Source organism: Protopterus annectens, chromosome 3.part0 (genome assembly GCF_019279795.1).
Source record: "Protopterus annectens isolate FY-2018-M chromosome 3.part0, PAN1.0, whole genome shotgun sequence".
NCBI classification, from domain to species: Eukaryota; Metazoa; Chordata; order Ceratodontiformes; family Protopteridae; genus Protopterus; species Protopterus annectens.
The window spans coordinates 1153138992-1153156976 of record NC_056731.1 but is presented as its reverse complement, the minus strand read 5'-3'; the positions used below and the strand labels follow the sequence as shown (position 1 = coordinate 1153156976).

At 40.7% G+C, this 17985-nt stretch overlaps 1 protein-coding gene across 1 annotated transcript in view; it reads left to right on the top strand.

Moving 5' to 3' along the window:
* The window catches only part of NECAB1 (N-terminal EF-hand calcium binding protein 1), a 2535085-nt gene that overhangs the window by 2411438 nt on the left and 105662 nt on the right, over window positions 1-17985 (top strand). Inside the window, exon 10 of the mRNA XM_044065383.1 lies at window positions 11069-11181. Coding sequence (XP_043921318.1) covers window positions 11069-11181 — 113 coding nt within the window. The remainder of the gene's footprint in view (window positions 1-11068; window positions 11182-17985) is intronic.

Sequence of the window (17985 nt, the reverse complement as noted above, 5' to 3'; positions counted from 1 at the left end):
GCTACATCTGAAAATACTGGGTGTATCCATTTTTGTTCAAGTGAATGTCCCTGTCCAGTACCAGTGGTGTGGATTCAGGCTCCTTGATTACTGGCCCAGTGTGGGGATGTCACAGAGATTTGCACTATTCCAGATTTCATTATATGTCATAAATAGCTTTATATATATATATATATATATATATATAGAGAGAGAGAGAGAGAGAGAGAGTGTCAAAATATATGTACAGACTACAGACAGATAAACAGAGATGTAGATGAATGTTGATACAGTGATAGAAAAACTCTTGTACAAATATCTGACAGCTCTAGTTTAACTTACTGAAATATAATTCATTTAATGTATTTCAACAAAAATACTTCTTTGAATACAGATTTCAGCAAAGTGGAAATAGCAGTTTTGTTTGTTCTTTTTTTATTTTAACTTAGACGTTTTACAGCTCTGTATTACAGAATCTCTATTTGTTTTTCCTTTCTCTGAGATGGTGCAACCTTGGAGATTGAATAAACAGATAACGGGAAGAGACAGCAAAACCCCCACAACAACTGAGAATATTGCAAGATGGAGTGTCTCTGCAGAAAACAATGTTAAAGTTTACCTTTGTTGTTTGTAGTGAGACACATTTTCACATAGATGATGCATATAAATGTAAGATGATTTTCAATAAAAGCGGATTGATAATTATATTTTGAATGATATACACATAAATTGTATACATACAGACATGAAATTTGAAATTTCGCATAACAGAAGGCTGCTTAGTACTTAGAAAGCTGATAATTTATATTTAGTTTTATATGCAAGCAATTTGTCTAATTAAATGTTTCTCAAATAGTGAGGTCAAAGTTCCCTAGGAAGACCGGAGTCTATTTCAGAAGAGGCCCAGGCAGGTCGGAAAATAATGTATATTAAACCAAATATTTTTTATTAGCTTTATGTGACAGGCTAAATGCAGAAAGATGACATTCAAAGAGTATGCATATCTGGCTGTAAAAACCTTGGTTATTTCAAGTGCGTGTTGGAGGAGGGGGGCTGCTTGGCATGGCCCAAAGTGCTTTATGTTATCAAAGGTAGACTCAAGGATTTTGCAATAGTTTGAGGAGGTTTAATGTGACAGTCTGAGAACCAGTGATCTAAATGGAATATGAGTGACAAGTGGGTTTTTTTTCTGCATAAATGAAGTGACTTCATTCTATACAGAAAGACATTTTTCATACAAATGATTAACTAAAGAAAATGTCATTATTTTGTATAGTGACACTAACTAGTGATGGCATACAGAAGCAATCTGGCTAAAGGAGTAAGAACTTTGAACTAAAAAGATAAATGTGTGTTATTTTAAGATTTTCAAGGAGAAAGCTTCCTGCTGTAGATATGTGATAACAAGGTTATATTATATAAGATGCAAAACAAGATAGAAGTTGTCCAGTTGTCCTAAAGACACTTCAGCCTCAGAACATATCACAGCTGAGGTCATATCCAGGAGTAATAAAGAACCACCACAGAGTCTCCATTTGCAGCTAGGAAAATCCAAACATATGCAGATCAGGAAACTGTAATGTTTGGTTCCAGAATGCTAATTCCTTCCAAGATAGCACTAGAATATTACATACTGACACAGAATAGTACTTGGGAACCTTAAAAAAATAAATCCCATAACTGTAGGTTCATATAGTTGTCAGGTTGGATAAATTAAAGATTTAGCTACAACTTGTAATGGATATCAAATAGTTCAAAGTGTGCCTCTGCAATCATCTTTGGAAATGTCTGTCATTGCCATTACATTGTATCTACAGTGTGCTTCACAGGACTAACCAAGAATTCTGTTTTTCTTATGTACGTTGATCCTGAATTCAAATGGACAGATTTTTTTCTTTAGATTCACCACATATTTCTTTGATGATTCTTACGGTATTAATTGCAAGAAATGTCTTGCATGACATGCTCATCTGTGACATTACACCACAGTACCGCAGTTCATGGCTAAAAGATTCAAAATGTTGATGAAACAAAATGATATTAAACATTTCTAGTAAACAGTGAAGATAAAAGCAACAAAACAACAAATTAAAATGCTGAGTACAGCCACCTCTTCTTTATTATCAGTCCAGTGAAAACACTCTTGGTTCCTCAACAGTTTCCCTTCTGAAGGCGGTCAGGAACAGTAAAGTGAACATAACAAGTACTAATCACCAGTTAGACTCCACCAGTTAACGTGAAGAAGCAAATAAAATTCAGTGTGACAGCTCATAGGCTTAACAAAATGAAACCAAAAAATAAACATGTTATACATCTAAGTATGCACATTTCATTACATTAAAACATAACAACCGAGGTTTGCATTTAAATCTTGGAGCTGTAAAGAATGGCATTTTAAAATCATCTTAGCTTCCGGTGTTAAAAGTAAAGTTTTCAGATATCCTAGTTTAATGAAATCTAGTGCAGCTAAAAACTGGCAATAAATGAATTTGTCCTACCCTCACAATCACTTAACCAATGTGTTTCCTCATTTCACTTGGCTGAGGTGTTCCACTATTCTGATATTTTTCTTTTTTTCAGGTTTCCTCTGTGTTTGACCTATGTTACATTCCACTTCACTGCAGCCTCAACTAACAACATATACAGTTAGCAGTTTCTGCAGAGGACTAAGGCTATGAACTGATAACAAGCTGTATCCTTGTTACAGGGTTTGAGTCCCATCTCCTTCATTTGCCTACTGTGTAATCTTGAGCAAGTCATGTAATCAGAAAGTGCTCTGACATAATTTGATAAATTGGGCAAGGCTTCTCCGTTGTCTCCTGGACTACATGCCTAGTAACTACCTATGAAAGACTTATTTCAAGTCACATAAAAAAATGTTTATTAAACCAAAAATTGTCCCACTTAATAACTTATCTGTATAAGTTCTTTACATGTTAAGAAATCTTCCAATGAGAGAAAATGAAAGTACAGGCAATTTGCCTGTGGCAATGGTGCTACAAATAATGGTGTGCAACACGCAATTTAAATTCTTTCTGCATTAATATGATAAAAAATCACTGTGGGTATTATTCTTGGTAAAGATCTGTCTTGTTCCAAAATACACCAATGGTCCCTAACCCTTTGCATCAAATTTGGGGAAAAGTCACTATAAATACTAACAAAAACATGACATAACTGTTCCCCATAATCCAGCCACAAATGTGTTAACAAAAAGGTCTATGAAAACATTTAAGAAAATTATTAAAACAATGAATCATGATCAAAACTGCAGTATAGATCATTTTGCTCCTCCATATCAAAACTTATTATGGAGCCCCAGAGATGCTATCCTGATTACCTGAGGAAGGCTAAGACTGACTTTATGGCACTGGAAAACAGTGTAATGAAAAAAGTTATTATGGTGATTGCAAGCTGACACAGGATGGCTATCATTACATGCTAAGACATTTAAGAAGTTTGTTCCAGATGCTACTATATAAGGAGTTACAATTCTGTGAGACAGTATCAGTATCTTAGTTGCTCTTTGTGGCCTAGCTATGACTGATTCAATAGACATCTGGATACAGAAAGCCTATTAGTATATATTTTTGGCACTTAATCTGTTACCAGTGATAGTCAACAAAACTTTGCTGCATTTATTAATTTGCTTGAGATTGCTTTTTTGGTGTCTGCATTTTGTTTTAGTTAAACTGTGCTGCATTTATTAATTTGCTTGCGATTGCTTTTCTTGGTGTCTGCGTTTTGTTTTAGTTAACAAAACTGTGCTGCATTTATTAATTTGCTTGAGATTGCTTTTCTTGGTGTCTGCGTTTTGTTTTAGTGAACAAAGCTGTGCTGCATTTATTAATTTGCTTGAGATTGCTTTTCTTAGTATCTGCGTTTTTCCCACCCCCCTACCCTAGTGTTGGTGTGTTCTTAAATTTGGTGGCTTTGGAATCTCCCACCCCTGCTGTAAATTTGATTTTGGACACTCCTCGCAGTCCATCTCATTTGCTTACTGTACTGAGTACAGGGTGATTATTGGGTAGGACTACCCCCTTGCTTCTTTGATTTTGGACACTCCTCCTAGTTCCATCTCATCAGCTCATTCTACTTTGTACAGAGAGAGCATTTGGGAAGGCCAACTACCTTAGTTTCTTAATCTTGAATTATCTTCTGTTCCTTCCCTATCCACAAAAAAAAAAAGTACACTTTATTCATTTATTTATTTATTGTGTTCTTCCTCCTTACTTATAAGTGTTGAAGTGTTTATATTCTGCTGTATTTATTACTGCTTGTTAGTAGCCTGATTAAATTTGTCTGTTATTCTAACCCTCTTAGTTTTGGTTTTAGTACTTGGGCTTCAGGCCAGTTATTTTACATTTAACCAGGTTTTTGTGGTCTACACTGTTGTGGACAAACCCTTATCAAAACCCTCTCTCCCCAAGTCCACCCATGTTTCAGAACACTATGTCTGGACAATTTCCATCAGTTTCTCCTGCCAGCTTGGTCGACATGGGCATACTGAGACAGTGTAGCAACTGCCTCATGTTCACTGACAACCCTCTTCTCCTAGCACATAATTCTTCTACTTGTGAGAGATGCCTCCATATTGGTAAACTGGAATCCATGCTCTCTCGAGCCTCAATCAGTACCTCTGTCAAAGAGGAGATCGCAGGCACAAACACCACACCACCCACACCACATATCCAAACACAGCACACACCCACATATACAGAGGTCCTCAATAAAAACTTACCTAAACAGCAGAGACCTCCAAAACACACTCACAGACATTCCACACACAACACCAAACACATCACAGACAGCAGACAACACACCAGTGTCTCACAAACACAGCCCATAAGGCATAACAATAAGCTCATACAGCCCATAAAGCACAACATTAAACCAAACATACTAGTCATTGACAATTCAGTTGTGAGACACACTGATGTACCCCTCACCAGGCTTGACAAGGAGAAGATCATGGTCAGTTGTCTGTCAGGTGTCAGAATCTGCCACATCATGCACTCACTTAAGTCTAACCACAACAAGTACAAGTATGACTCTGTCATTGTTCGTGTTGGTGTGAATGTCTTGAGATGTACCTCCTTGGACTATATGAAGAGAGACATGATTGAGCTGTCAGAGTATGTGTCCCAGGCAGGTATGTGTCCCAGGTCAGAGTATGTGTCCCAGGCAGGTATGACCCTAGCTCTAGCCAAATCTTCCAACATAAAAGAGCTGTCAAAAAGAAAATTGAAGGTCATGCTGCTTAACGCCTTAACCCGAAAATGTACTCACTGGAGGCTCTCTTGACACTGGAAGATGCTAACATCTGTGCAGTCATGAACTTGGCTCAAGGCTGTTGAGAGCACCCCTGCCTTACCAGGCTATACCTCATTCCACACATTCTGACCCCAAAATGAGGTCGGGAAGACTAAGGGTGGTGGAGTTTCTATTTTCATTAAAGACAAGCACACGTCTAGGCATGATGCACAAGACCTCCTCCAGGTACAATTGACAATTAGAAAGACACCCATCCAAGTTATAGCCAGCTATAGACCTCCCTCCATGACTCAGGACACCCACTCCTTCTACCTGGATCTACTTGAGTCCAACAAGGTACCCCCTAATACCCTGATCCTTGGTGACTTCAACTACCCCACTATAAACTGGGAGAAGTATTCCTGCTCTAATGCACTCACCCAATGATTCCTTGATTTCATAAATTCGAATGCACTAGACCAGCTTGTCTCATCCCCCACAAGGGGGGATAGCATTCCAGACTTGATTCTCACCAACATGGGTGACTGCTGCACCACCCCCATAGTAAGTTCTTTGCTGGTGAGATCAGACCATCGGTCTGTCTCATTTGAAGTGTCTATCACCCCAGCCATAAGCAGGCTAAAAAACTTCTCAAAAATTGACTGCAACCTTCTAAGGGAGGGTATCAGTAGCTTCACACCACCGACCCCCTCAGAGGATGCAGACAAATATGCTGAGCAGTGTGCCAGTGCAGTATACAAGCACCTGTAGAACTGCATGGATGGACTCAGCCATAGCCAACAGAACTAAAGCCTGCTTCTCAAGGAAACACAAACCTATATGGTGGACATCCTCTATCAACAGGCTTTACAACAAAAGGAAGAAGCTGTTATCCAAGGGTAAAAAGGCACAAATTCCCAACTGGAAAAACTCACTCCTTAACCTCACAAGCAAATTAGATAACTAGTGAAAACCTCCAAAACCAATTATGAATCAAAAACTAGCCTCCGAAACAAAGGCTAACCACAAAGCCTTTTTCAGTTACGTCAGAAACCTCCATGGCAAAGCCCAGGTTTGTTCCAAATTAGTTCTTAATGGTGCCACTTACAATGATCCTGTTGACTTAGCCAACCTGCTAGCAGATAGGTTCAGAACAAACTTCACCCCCTGTTCCCCCCAAAGGCCCATTTGACATCCTCAATACTTGCCCTGCACCTCACATCTCCGTAGACTAAGTGTTAAAGGCCCTATCCAAGGCAAAAAACACAGCTTCCATGGGACCTGATAGTATCCCAGGCTGTAATCTGCAACATCTCCATCAAGAAGTAGCCTCATCATTGAGCACCCTATTCAACCACAGCCTAAGCACAGGATTCATTCCAGCAGAGGGGAGAGCTGCCATAGTCATCCCTTTGCACAAAATGTGGTGTCACTACTGACCCCAGTAACTATCGCCCCATTAGCTTGACAAGTCTGATCTGTAAGGCCATGGAGCATATTATTATGGGCCTAATAAACAAGGACATAGGCTATCTCCAAGCACTTGAACCCACCCAGTTCGGATTCGTCAAGGGCAGATCTGCAAGGCAACCTGGTTGACTTTTTTGAGACTGCCACCAAGGCACTGGATAAGAGAAAGTCAGTACACACAGCTTACCTTGGCTTGGCCAAAGCCTTTGACATCATCAAAAAGCTAACAAAACTTGGTGTAAATCCCTATCTCATTAGGTGGGTGGCCACCTGGCTCACTGATAGGACCCACAAGGTCAAAATAGGTGCCACTACCTCTGATAGCAGACCTGTCCCTAATGGTGTCCCCCAGGGATCTGTCCTGGGACCCCTATTGTTTGGCATCTACTTCTCAGAGGTCCAGGCAAAGACAAAAGGCCTGTGGCTGACCAAGTTTGTGGACGACTGTAAGTTGGGTGCTGTCATTGACTCCCCAAATGATGTTAACATACTTCAAGAAGGCCTCACAGCAACAAATGACTGGTGCCAAAGTCATGGCCTTAGGTTAAATCCAAAAAAATGTATTATCATACCATTGGCAAAAACATGGCCCCTATTGATTACCACATTAGTGGCAACCCCCTAAGCACACAACCTGTAGTGAGAAACCTGAGTACACAAGTTGACAACAATCTCACATTTGACCATCATGTAGCGGCAGTGGTCAGAAAAGCCTTTTACTTGGTTCATCTCATAAGTAAAGAGATTGCATTCAAAAAAAAAGGAGGTTATTACCTTTCTGTACTCCTCCCTCATTAGTCCAATAGTTGAGTACAATGCCATGTTTGGTATGTACTTCTCCAAACACCTGCACCAACTGGAAAAACCACAGAAATACCTTACAAAGAGAATCCATGGCCTCCAACACCTGTCCTATGTGGACAGGCTCAAATCACTGTCACTCTACTCTGTATCATACAGATTGCTCAGAGGTAACCTGTGTCTCACCTGCAAGGCAATCACAGACCCTGCTCTACTAGAGATGCTTCATATCCATAAGTCTAACTCCTCACGTAGTACCCAATTGAAAAGCTTAAATCTAATATGTGACATTAACAAAACCTGCTGGAGAGACAGGTTTATCTCCCACAGGCTGCTCCATCTCTGGAATAGACTCCCCATACATGTCAAGCAAAGTACGTAGCTGACTCTCTTCAAGCGCAACCTTGGTGAGTGGATGGACAACCACAAATTTGTCCCAGGGGTTCCACTTGTGTCCCTCACTGACAGGGGCTACAAGTGCTGATTGTGGTTTCTTTTCTGGGGATAAACTCTTGGCTAGGCTTGTAAGGGCCCCAGAGCCATTAGCCTAGTAATCTCCTATGAGCCTATATGAGCTGAGATTAACAATAATTCCATAATTGAACACTTACTTTGGATTGAAAGTTCTGTCTTGAACTGCCAAATAGTGACAGAAGGAGCATAAAATGTATTTTTACTGTTTAATATTCATAGGTTCATAGGTTCATACTAGGCTATCTGCCCAAGGGCATTTATAAGCCTAGCCCAGAGTGTTGTGGCTTTCACCACCCCTTTAGTTTGAAGGATACTATGCCCATTATTTTGCTGTGCCTCTGTCAAGCAGTGACACTGAGGTAATCCCTGGGGTATATCTGCGATCTCCCATCCATTGGTCAAGATTTCTCTTGAACAAGGCCAGTGAGGTGCTCTGCCTCACATGTACCGGGATTTTGTTCCACAGCATAGGGAGTCTCTGGGTGATGAATCTGTCCCTCCAGCACGTCCTATTAATAACCGTGTCAAGGTTTAAGTCTCCCGCCCTTGTAGTTCTGAGGGATCTAGATTTTTTGAGGTGAAGCATGTTCATCAATTCTGGGTTGGACATGGCCTTGTATGTCAGGCACAGGTCACCTCTGAGCAGACGGTAAGCGACTGAATAGAGCTGGAGTTCCTTCAGTCGGGCAGCATAAGACATATTTTTGAGACCCTTTATCCTTTTGGTGAGGAACTTTTGGGGCCTTTCCAGCTGCTGCAGGTGTCGGGTCAGATACATCCCGAATGGGGCATTGTACTCAATCATTGGTCTGATGAGTGATGAGTACAGGGGGACGATGACCTCCCTTGATCTAGATGTGAATCCCTTCATGATCAGGTGGGCAATGTAGAAGGTCTTTCTAACTACTTTGGCAACGTGAGTGTCAAACGAAAGGTTACTGTCAACCTGGGTCCCCAGATCCCTGATAACCTCTTCTGTGCTCAGTGGATTGCCACCTATATGGTAGCTAGGGGTAACCTTGTTTTTCCCGAAGGGAATGACTATGCATTTCTTGGCGTTCAACCTCAGGCCATGGCTCTGGCACCAGTCATCCGTTTCTATGAGACCCTTCTGAAGGATATCTGTGTCTGATGTGTTCTCGGCTATGGCGCCCAGTTTGCAGTCATCTGCAAATTTTGTCAGCCATAACCCTACTGTGTTTGTTTGTACTTCTGAAAAGTAGATGCCGAACAAGAGTGGGCCCAGGACTGAGCCCTGTGGGACACCACTTGTGACAGGCTTGGAGTCTGACATGGCGCCAGCAACTCTGACCCTGTGGGTTCTGTCACTTAGCCAGTTTGCAACCCATCTTGTGACGTATGGGTTTACATTTAAGCTGATGAGTTTTTCAATGATACCTGAGTGGGGTATTGTGTCGAAGGCCTTTGCCAGGTCGAGGTAGGCTGTGTGGACTGCCTTTCCCTCATCAATGGCCTTGGTGACTGTTTCGAAAAAGTCAACCAAGTTTAAAAGGCATGATCTGCCTTTGACAAAGCCAAACTGGGTTGGATCCAAAGTCTGCAGGTCCCCTATGTCTTTATTTATGAGTTCCATTATGATCCTCTCCATAGCTTTGCAGATCAGGCTTGTCAAGCTGATGGGATGGTAATTTCCTGTATTTCCGGTAATTTCATATGTATTAATATTGGATGTACTTTCCTACAATGAAAATTCACTTTTTCGAAATGGGAAAGTACATCCACACTTAAGAGAAAGTGCAGTTTCACTTAAGCTCACTAGACCGAACCTACCACACCACAATGCAGGACATTAAAAAACGGGCTATGTCCTCCACTGTGGTGCGATAGTCACAGACCTTAGGGTTAGGGCACAGGTCAAAGTAAGGGGATAGCCCTACTAACTATCCCCTTACCCTAACCCGTGCCCTAACCCTAAGGTCCGTGACTGCTTGCCCGTTCGGTCTAGCAGGTTTGTGAAAGTGCACTTTCATGTTATTGTGGGTATACTTTTGAAGTTCGAAGTAGTGAACTTTCGTTCTTCAAATGTACACCCATTAATATTACATTAATAGAGTTGATAAAATCATTCAGGCATTATTCACCATATATATATGGCTGTAAATGAATGCTTTCTTTTGGTAAAATGAAATGTAAATATTTAAATATATTATATAATTTGTCCCCAAGTTATAAAACTAAACTAAGGAAATGTAGCATATCTGATTTTACCACATATTTGATTATGAGTGCATGTGTCTATCTGGGTAGTATTTTCCATAATTTTTATCACCAAATAAATGGGATCAGTACCTTTAGATAGATAGATAGATAGATAGATAGATAGATAGATAGATAGATAGATAGACAGACAGACAGATAAATATATTTATCATTTATTTTTATTTATTTTATTTTATTTTACATTTGTTGACCGGGCTAGTCCAACTGGATACATGTCCATTTTCAGTGGAGGCCCGGGGAGAAAAGCTCCAAAACTAAAACATACTAAAAACTATACTAAAAGTAACACACAAAATACATCTAAAAACAGAAATACACTAAAAATATATAAACATATGATGCTAATGATTAGGAGATGGCATTAATATAGAGTAATACATCTTCAGTTTAACATAGTATACAAAGAGAAATATAAGTACAGTATCTGGTAGGTTTTGTGCTTGGTAAGTAGTACTACGTAGTGACTGAGATAGAAATTAAGATTGAAGATTTGAGTATAGATTGGGTACTTAAAGATTTAAAGTAGAAAAGGAAAAAATAGGTTATGTGGGTAGCAGATAGATTAGAGAATAACAGCTAGGCAGGGTTAGTACAAGAACATAACCAGTGGTTGGAGAAGAAAAGTTTTTATCATACAAATTGATATGTACATAGCTGCAGTCATTCAATGAATGTACATTTGCTGAAAGGGTTATATACAAAAAAAGAGAAAATACATATTTATTTATCTTAATATCTAGAGTGTTTTGCTTAAAAAATGACATTGCTCCATAAAAATAATATAATTCAACTTTCTATTAACTGTTGATTCTGGCATAACTTATTTCTTTCATTTTATGTGTATATGTAGCATATTCTGATAGTTCAACGTCAGATGTCTGTGCAAGAAGACGAACTTGAGGAATTCAGACAGGCCCTGAAACAGTACATAGAATCAGCAATGTCTCAAACAGGATGTCTTCAGTGAGTATACCTAAAAATGTAAATATGTTCAGCGTTTTGGTTTGTCACTGTATCACAGACCTCACAGCTTCTGACCACAAATCACAAATAACTCACAGTCTGTTCAAAGTACAATTCACAGCATTGGTACGTAGCATATCTTAATATAAAGGAGGGCCTATAAGTTAACCCTGTAAAGTATAAGTACTGTTACTGTTATCTGACAAGGCTGATACCACAGCAATCCATTACCATGCTGCTGGGAGTAATGATCATAAAATCATAAATCATAAAATCACTAATCAATGTGTGCATGATTTGGGCAAAGAGGTGCCTGCTTCGGTGTCTTCTATGTCATACACAAAACATTTTATAGAGAAAATAATACACGCTTCCATCATCAGATTAGTATGTTCTTGTGATTGCCTCGTAGTTTTGGCGTCTTTTCAGACTTGTTGGCTGTCGGTGAAGCACCCACCAAGGGTAGAAAACGCTGAGAGAAGAAAGGAGCCACTTTTGAGATTTTAAGTACTTTCTTCAGATTATTTTGCTAAGTTTTTCTGCATAGCCGCCTACTTTGAGCATTTTCTGGCTTGTTAAACTTGATTTCTGCATTGGTAACTGTATTTAGAACACAACCTACAGCTGTTTACTGAATTTCCTGTTTGCACTTATTTTTAAAATCGTTTTTTTCTTAAAACTTGCATTTTATCTGTCTGTGGCCTAGCACTCAAGTGTGGGGTCATTTACTGCACTGTTATAACTTGTTGATACTTGTGAACCTATCTTTAAAAAAAACAAAAAAATCTTACTTTTTTTCCCACTTTTCTGAGATTTAAACAAGTTCAGTTACAGGCTTGCTGTTCTGAACTGTTTGTAAGTTTCTTGGAGGCCATTTTTTGCTTGGGCTAAAGGGAAGTCTCTCTGTTCATCAGTGGAAGTGATAAACAGTGAGCAGCCTGCCTGCCCCTGTGGGAGTGGTTACTGCCTTGAAACTGTAGTTTTATTGGCCATTTTGGGTCAATTCCAAACTCCTTGAGCTTCCTCTCTTAAAACCCTCTTTTGCGCGGTTTTGAGCGTTTTTGTGCATAGCGCAATAACGGGCAGCACCGCCTAATTGGGTTTAAACTATTCCTGGCTCCACAAAGTCTGCTCTTCACTTTTTCCCTTAGAACTGCTCTATCTCCCAAATTAAACACCATATTCTCATCCTAAGGCCCTTCACTGGTCCAAATAAGTAATCTTACAAGTTAGCACTATTAAACCATAAGCACTACTTACTCTTATACTCTCTACGATTACCTTGTCCCCTATTGGACTGTCTTAATTCAGTTCCCTATATTACTCTAGCATGTCCAAAGGTCAGTCAAAGGTTTCCTCTCCAGCCCAGCTGGTGAATCTGGGAATTTTGATGCAATGTTACAACTGTCTCATGTACACGGACAACCCTCTCCTCCTCCAAACAGGTTCAAATATATGTGAGAGATGCAACCATATAGCCAAACTGGAGGCTGAGCTCTCTCATCTCAAAACTGGTATAACCAGTCAGGAGGAGAAGGTAACCTCACACAACACAATTCCAGTATCACATAGTCCGACCACATCAGCGAATCAAACATATAAATACCCTAAAACATACTCAGAGGCTCTAAATAAAAATCTACCTAAGCAACAGAGACCTCCAAAGCAGACATCCAAGCAAACAGCACCCCAAAACAAAACACGCACAACACATAGCCCACAAAGTCAGTGTGCCAAGCAGCCACAGCCCTTAAGGCTGAATAACGCACCCAATACTCTTGTAATAGGTGACTCTATTGTCAGACACACTGACGTCCCACTCACCAGGCTGAACAAGGAGAAGGTCACAGTGAGTTGCCTGTCGGGCACTAGGATCCGCCACATAACACAAGCACTCAGGTCACGCCAAAGCAAATACAAATATGACTCAGTCATTGTACATGCTGGTGTGAATGACCTGAGATGTACCTCCCTGGACTACATGAAAAGAGACATAGAGCAGCTCTCTGATCATGTAGCCCAGGCCGGTATGACCCTGACCTTGAGCAGCATCTTACCCTCACCTAGAATGATGCCACAGTACAAAGACAAAATGATCGATTTTAACAATTGGCTAAAATTTTGGTGTCATTCAAAGGGGATCCAGTGTCTATCAGCCTGGGATGACATGCTCGACAAGCCACGTTGCTTCGCTAGGGACGGCTTGCACCTGTCACCACTGGGCTTTCAGATACTGGCAAAGGCTTTGGCCACCCCCATAGTGCCTTTTTTAGGCAAGGCTCAAAAGTCAAACCCACCTCCATAGATAGCACAAGGTACAAGAAACTAAGGGTAATGCTGCTAAATGCCAGAAGTCTTAACCTCATGATGCACGAACTCAAAGCTCTCCTCAGTATGGAGAACATCGATATCTGTGCAGTGACAGAAACCTGGTTCAAGGCTCCAGAGAGCACCCCAGCACTACCAGGTTATACCTCGTATCATGCTTTTCGGCCCCAAAACCCAGACCGAACCACAAAAGGAGGGGGAGTTTCCATATTTATCAAGGATATCCACACCTCCAGGTTATTGGCATTGCATGAAGTATTGGAGACCATCCATGTGCAACTAACAGTGGACAAGACTGCTTTTCAGTTTATAGCATCCTACAGACCACCCTCTCAAAGTCAGGAATCCCAGTCTGCTTTCCTGAAAACATTGGAGAACATGAAGATCTCTCCGAACACCATTATATTGGGTGACTTCAACTACCCAAACATAGACTGGGAGCACTACTCAAGCCCCAGCACATTAACCCAAAGGTTCCTGGAAATTATAAACTCAAATGCTATGGAACAACTAGTCACCACTCCCACAAGAGGGGATAACATACTAGACCTGATCATTACCAACATGAGGACTCTATGCTCCATACCAGAAGTATATCCTTCATTGGTAAGATCAGACCATAAATTAATTTCACTGGATATCCACATCCCTACCCCACCCCCAGCCCAGAAAACCACAGTGAAAAACTTCTCAAAAGCGAACTTCTCACTTCTCAAAACCGAAGTGAAATCTTTCAAGGCCCCAGGGCCAGTGGAAACTACGGCCCAAACTGCAGAATCCTATATAAACGCATTCTACGGACATCTCCAGGAATGCATGGATCAAGATATCCCAAACAAAACCAAGACCCAATCATCCAAAGGCAGGCATCCAGTCTGGTGGACCCCAGCCATAAATAGACTGTACAACAGAAGGAGGAAGATACTACATGATAGAGCAAAATCCCTAATAGGGAAGGCATCTCTGATCAGTGCTAGCAAAAAATTATGATCCCTCATAAAATCCTCCAAGGCCAGCTTTGAGAGAAAAATTGCACAGGACACTACAGATAATCATAAGGCTTTTTTCAGTTATGTTAGGAACCTGGGATACAACTCCCAGACTTGTTCTGAGTTGATTCTAAACGACAAAAAATACACTGAACCCACAGACATCGCCAATATCCTGGCAGACAGGTTCAGTGCAAACTTCTCCACCCCCCCCAAAAGAGCAAGTGTCTATCCCAGCAGGGGGCTGCCTCCCAAACATCTCTGATGCTCAGGTGAAGGCTGCCCTCTCCAAAGCAAAAAACACTGCTTCCATGGGACTAGATGGCGTCCTGGGTTGCGTCCTACATGAACTCCAAGAAGAACTAATCCCTCAAATAAAACAGCTGTACAATCTCAGCCTCACTACAGGATATGTGCCCACAGAATGGTGTACAGCAACAGTGGTCCCACTCCACAAAGGTGGAGCCTCCACGGACCCTGGAAACTATCGCCCCATAAGCCTGACTAGCTTAGTCTGCAAGGCTATGGAGAGGATCATCATGGAGCTCATAAACAAAGACATCGGGGACCTACAGACACTAGATCCTATCCAATTTGGCTTCGTCAAGGACAGATCTTGCCTTTTGAACCTGGTTGACTTCTTTGAAACAGTCACCAAAGCCATAGATGAAGGGAAGATAGTCCACACAGCCTATCTAGACCTAGCAAAGGCATTTGACACAATACCCCATGCGGGCATCATAGATAAGCTATCCAGCTTAAATATAAACCCCTATGTCACAAGATGGGTCGCAAACTGGCTCAAAGATAGAACCCACAGAGTGAGAGTTACTGGAGCCATGTCAGACTCGAAACCAGTCACAAGTGGTGTCCCACAAGGTTTTGTCCTGGGACCGCTCTTGTTCGGTATATACTTTTCCGAGGTACAGGCCAACGTGGGAGGACTATGGCTTACCAAGTTCGCAGATGACTGCAAACTGGGCGGCCATAACTGACTCTCCAGCTGACACAAACATCCTTCAAAAAGGTCTCACAGAGACGGATAACTGGTGCCAGAGCCATGGTCTAAAGCTAAATGCCAAAAAGTGTATAGTCATACCCTTTGGCAAAAACAATGTGCCCACAAAATACCACATAGGCAGTAAACCATTAAATACAGAGTAAGTAATTAGGGATCTGGGGACCCAAGTTGATAGCAATCTCTCCTTTGACAACCACATTGCCAAAGTGGTTAGAAAGACCTTCTACATGGCCCACCTCATCATGAAAGGATTCACATCTAGATCAAGAGAGGTAATCGTGCCCCTTTATTCATCCCTCATCAGGCCCATCATAGAATACAATGCCCCTTTTGGGATGTACCTTACCCGACACCTGCAGCAATTAGAAAGACCCCAAAAGTACCTCACCAAGAGGATCAAGGGACTCAAACAGATGCCATATGCTGCTCGGTTAAAAAAACTCCAGCTCTACTCAGTTGCATACCGCCTACTTCGAGGCGATCTATGCCTGACATATAAAGCTTTGTCCAATCCAGAATTAATGGACATGCTCCATCTCAGTAAATCTAAATCCCTTAGAGCCACACGCTCGAGGGACTTGAACCTCAGCACAGAAATAAATAGGACTTGCTGGAGGGACAGATTCATAACCCAGAGGCTCCCTTCGCTCTGGAATAGAATTCCAATTCATGTTAGGCAGAGCACCTCATTGAATCTCTTCAAGAAGAATCTTGATGAGTGGATGGGGGATCGTAGGTTTGTTCCGGGGATTACTTCTGTGTCACTATTAGACAGAGGCACAGTAAACTAAACTGTAAAAAGGGCACAGTATACTCAAATCAAGGGGTGGCGTATGCCAAACAAAATCGGGCTAGGCTTATAATTGCCCCAGGGCAGATAGCCTAGTATGAACCTATGAACCTAAAGCAGTCTCATCCCAGAAAGGAAAGCACAGCAAAATACCACAAGGGTACAGGTGTCAGTATTCAGACTACTGACATAATCCTGGCACATCTTAATGCAAGAAACATTCGCAACAGGATTGCAATATTTCAAATCTGGCTACCAGCCTTAAATCTCAACATGTTGGTGCTGTTAGAGATATAGCTAAAAGCCAACATTCATAATGGTATAATAAATATATAGTGTATTTCAATAAATCAATAAGCATTTGTCAATGCTGAATGTTGGTCTTTACCAGTGCTAAACTATATCAGTTGTGGTTAAAAATGCCATTAAAATTATGTGACAGTGAAATAATACAAATTACAGAATGTGTGAGGTGGCTGGCAAGTGTATATTAAGGCAGCAGTCCTTCAACACATTCAAAATACAATGTTACACAATGTCTGAATATGGTAGGTAATTCATTTTTTTTTCTGTGCTCATCCAATTATTCACATTCCTGCCTGTCTGCAGTATGAACTATACTTCTCAGAGAAGCTTAGCATTGAACAGTACATCATAGTTACAGTACATAAAGATTGTTGTTATTCTACTAACTTTATATTTCTAGAAACACTATTACACTCAGAGGACTGAGGCTATGTGTTATTAACAAAATGTTTCCTGTAGTCCAGGGTTTAATTCCCTCAGCCTTCATTGGCATACTCTGTGACTCTGAGCAAGTCACTTAACTAGATAGTGCTCTGGAGCAATAGGAAAGCTGGACTGGGCTCCTCAATGGCCTCCAGATTGCACGCCTAATAACTTTGTAGGAACCTATTCTGGAATATCAACATTTTGACAGTGTATATATCTGCAGTGACTGAATTATTCTTAGTTTAAAGTTTATTTGTTTTATTATGTAAGCACAGCCTTGCAGTTTCACTTTATTTTTTACAAATATTATGAGCTGAAATAAACTGCATGATGTACTATTTATCAGCCATCAAGCTACCACTGAATGGAGATCGTTTCTTGTGAAATAATATACAAAATGTTTTATTTAATAATACTTACATACTAAGTAATAGCAGACTGGGGTTGGAAAGAAACAGCCTGTGTGATGAATTTGTAGGAAGGCATGTTATCTACTTGTGAAATGTAATAACACCATGTGTCATATGCTAGACTGTCCTGTCTGTCAGTTTTAAAGCCACTTTAGACTAACTATCCGCTGTCAGTTCCCTGGATCCTATTGATAATCAGTGGTCTCCCTCAGTCTCTCTCTCTTTCTCAAACCAGCTCTGCCCCTCATCTGGCTTCCTTTTTAGTGATCCTTTTTTGATGAATACTTTTTAGATGGATAGTTAGAAAGATACCTTTATCATACAAAAAAATCTATATGTACACAGCTGTAGTCATCCATGGTTTGTACATTTGCTGAATGGCTAATATAGAAATCCTCCAGATATCTTAGTATTGCACAGCACAGCCAGTATTTGCACAAGACTGCTATACACTGTAATTCTCATTGTTCATGTATCACCACTATTATGCAGGTTTGAAGTTAGTATATTTAAATAAGGAGATATGGGAGATGA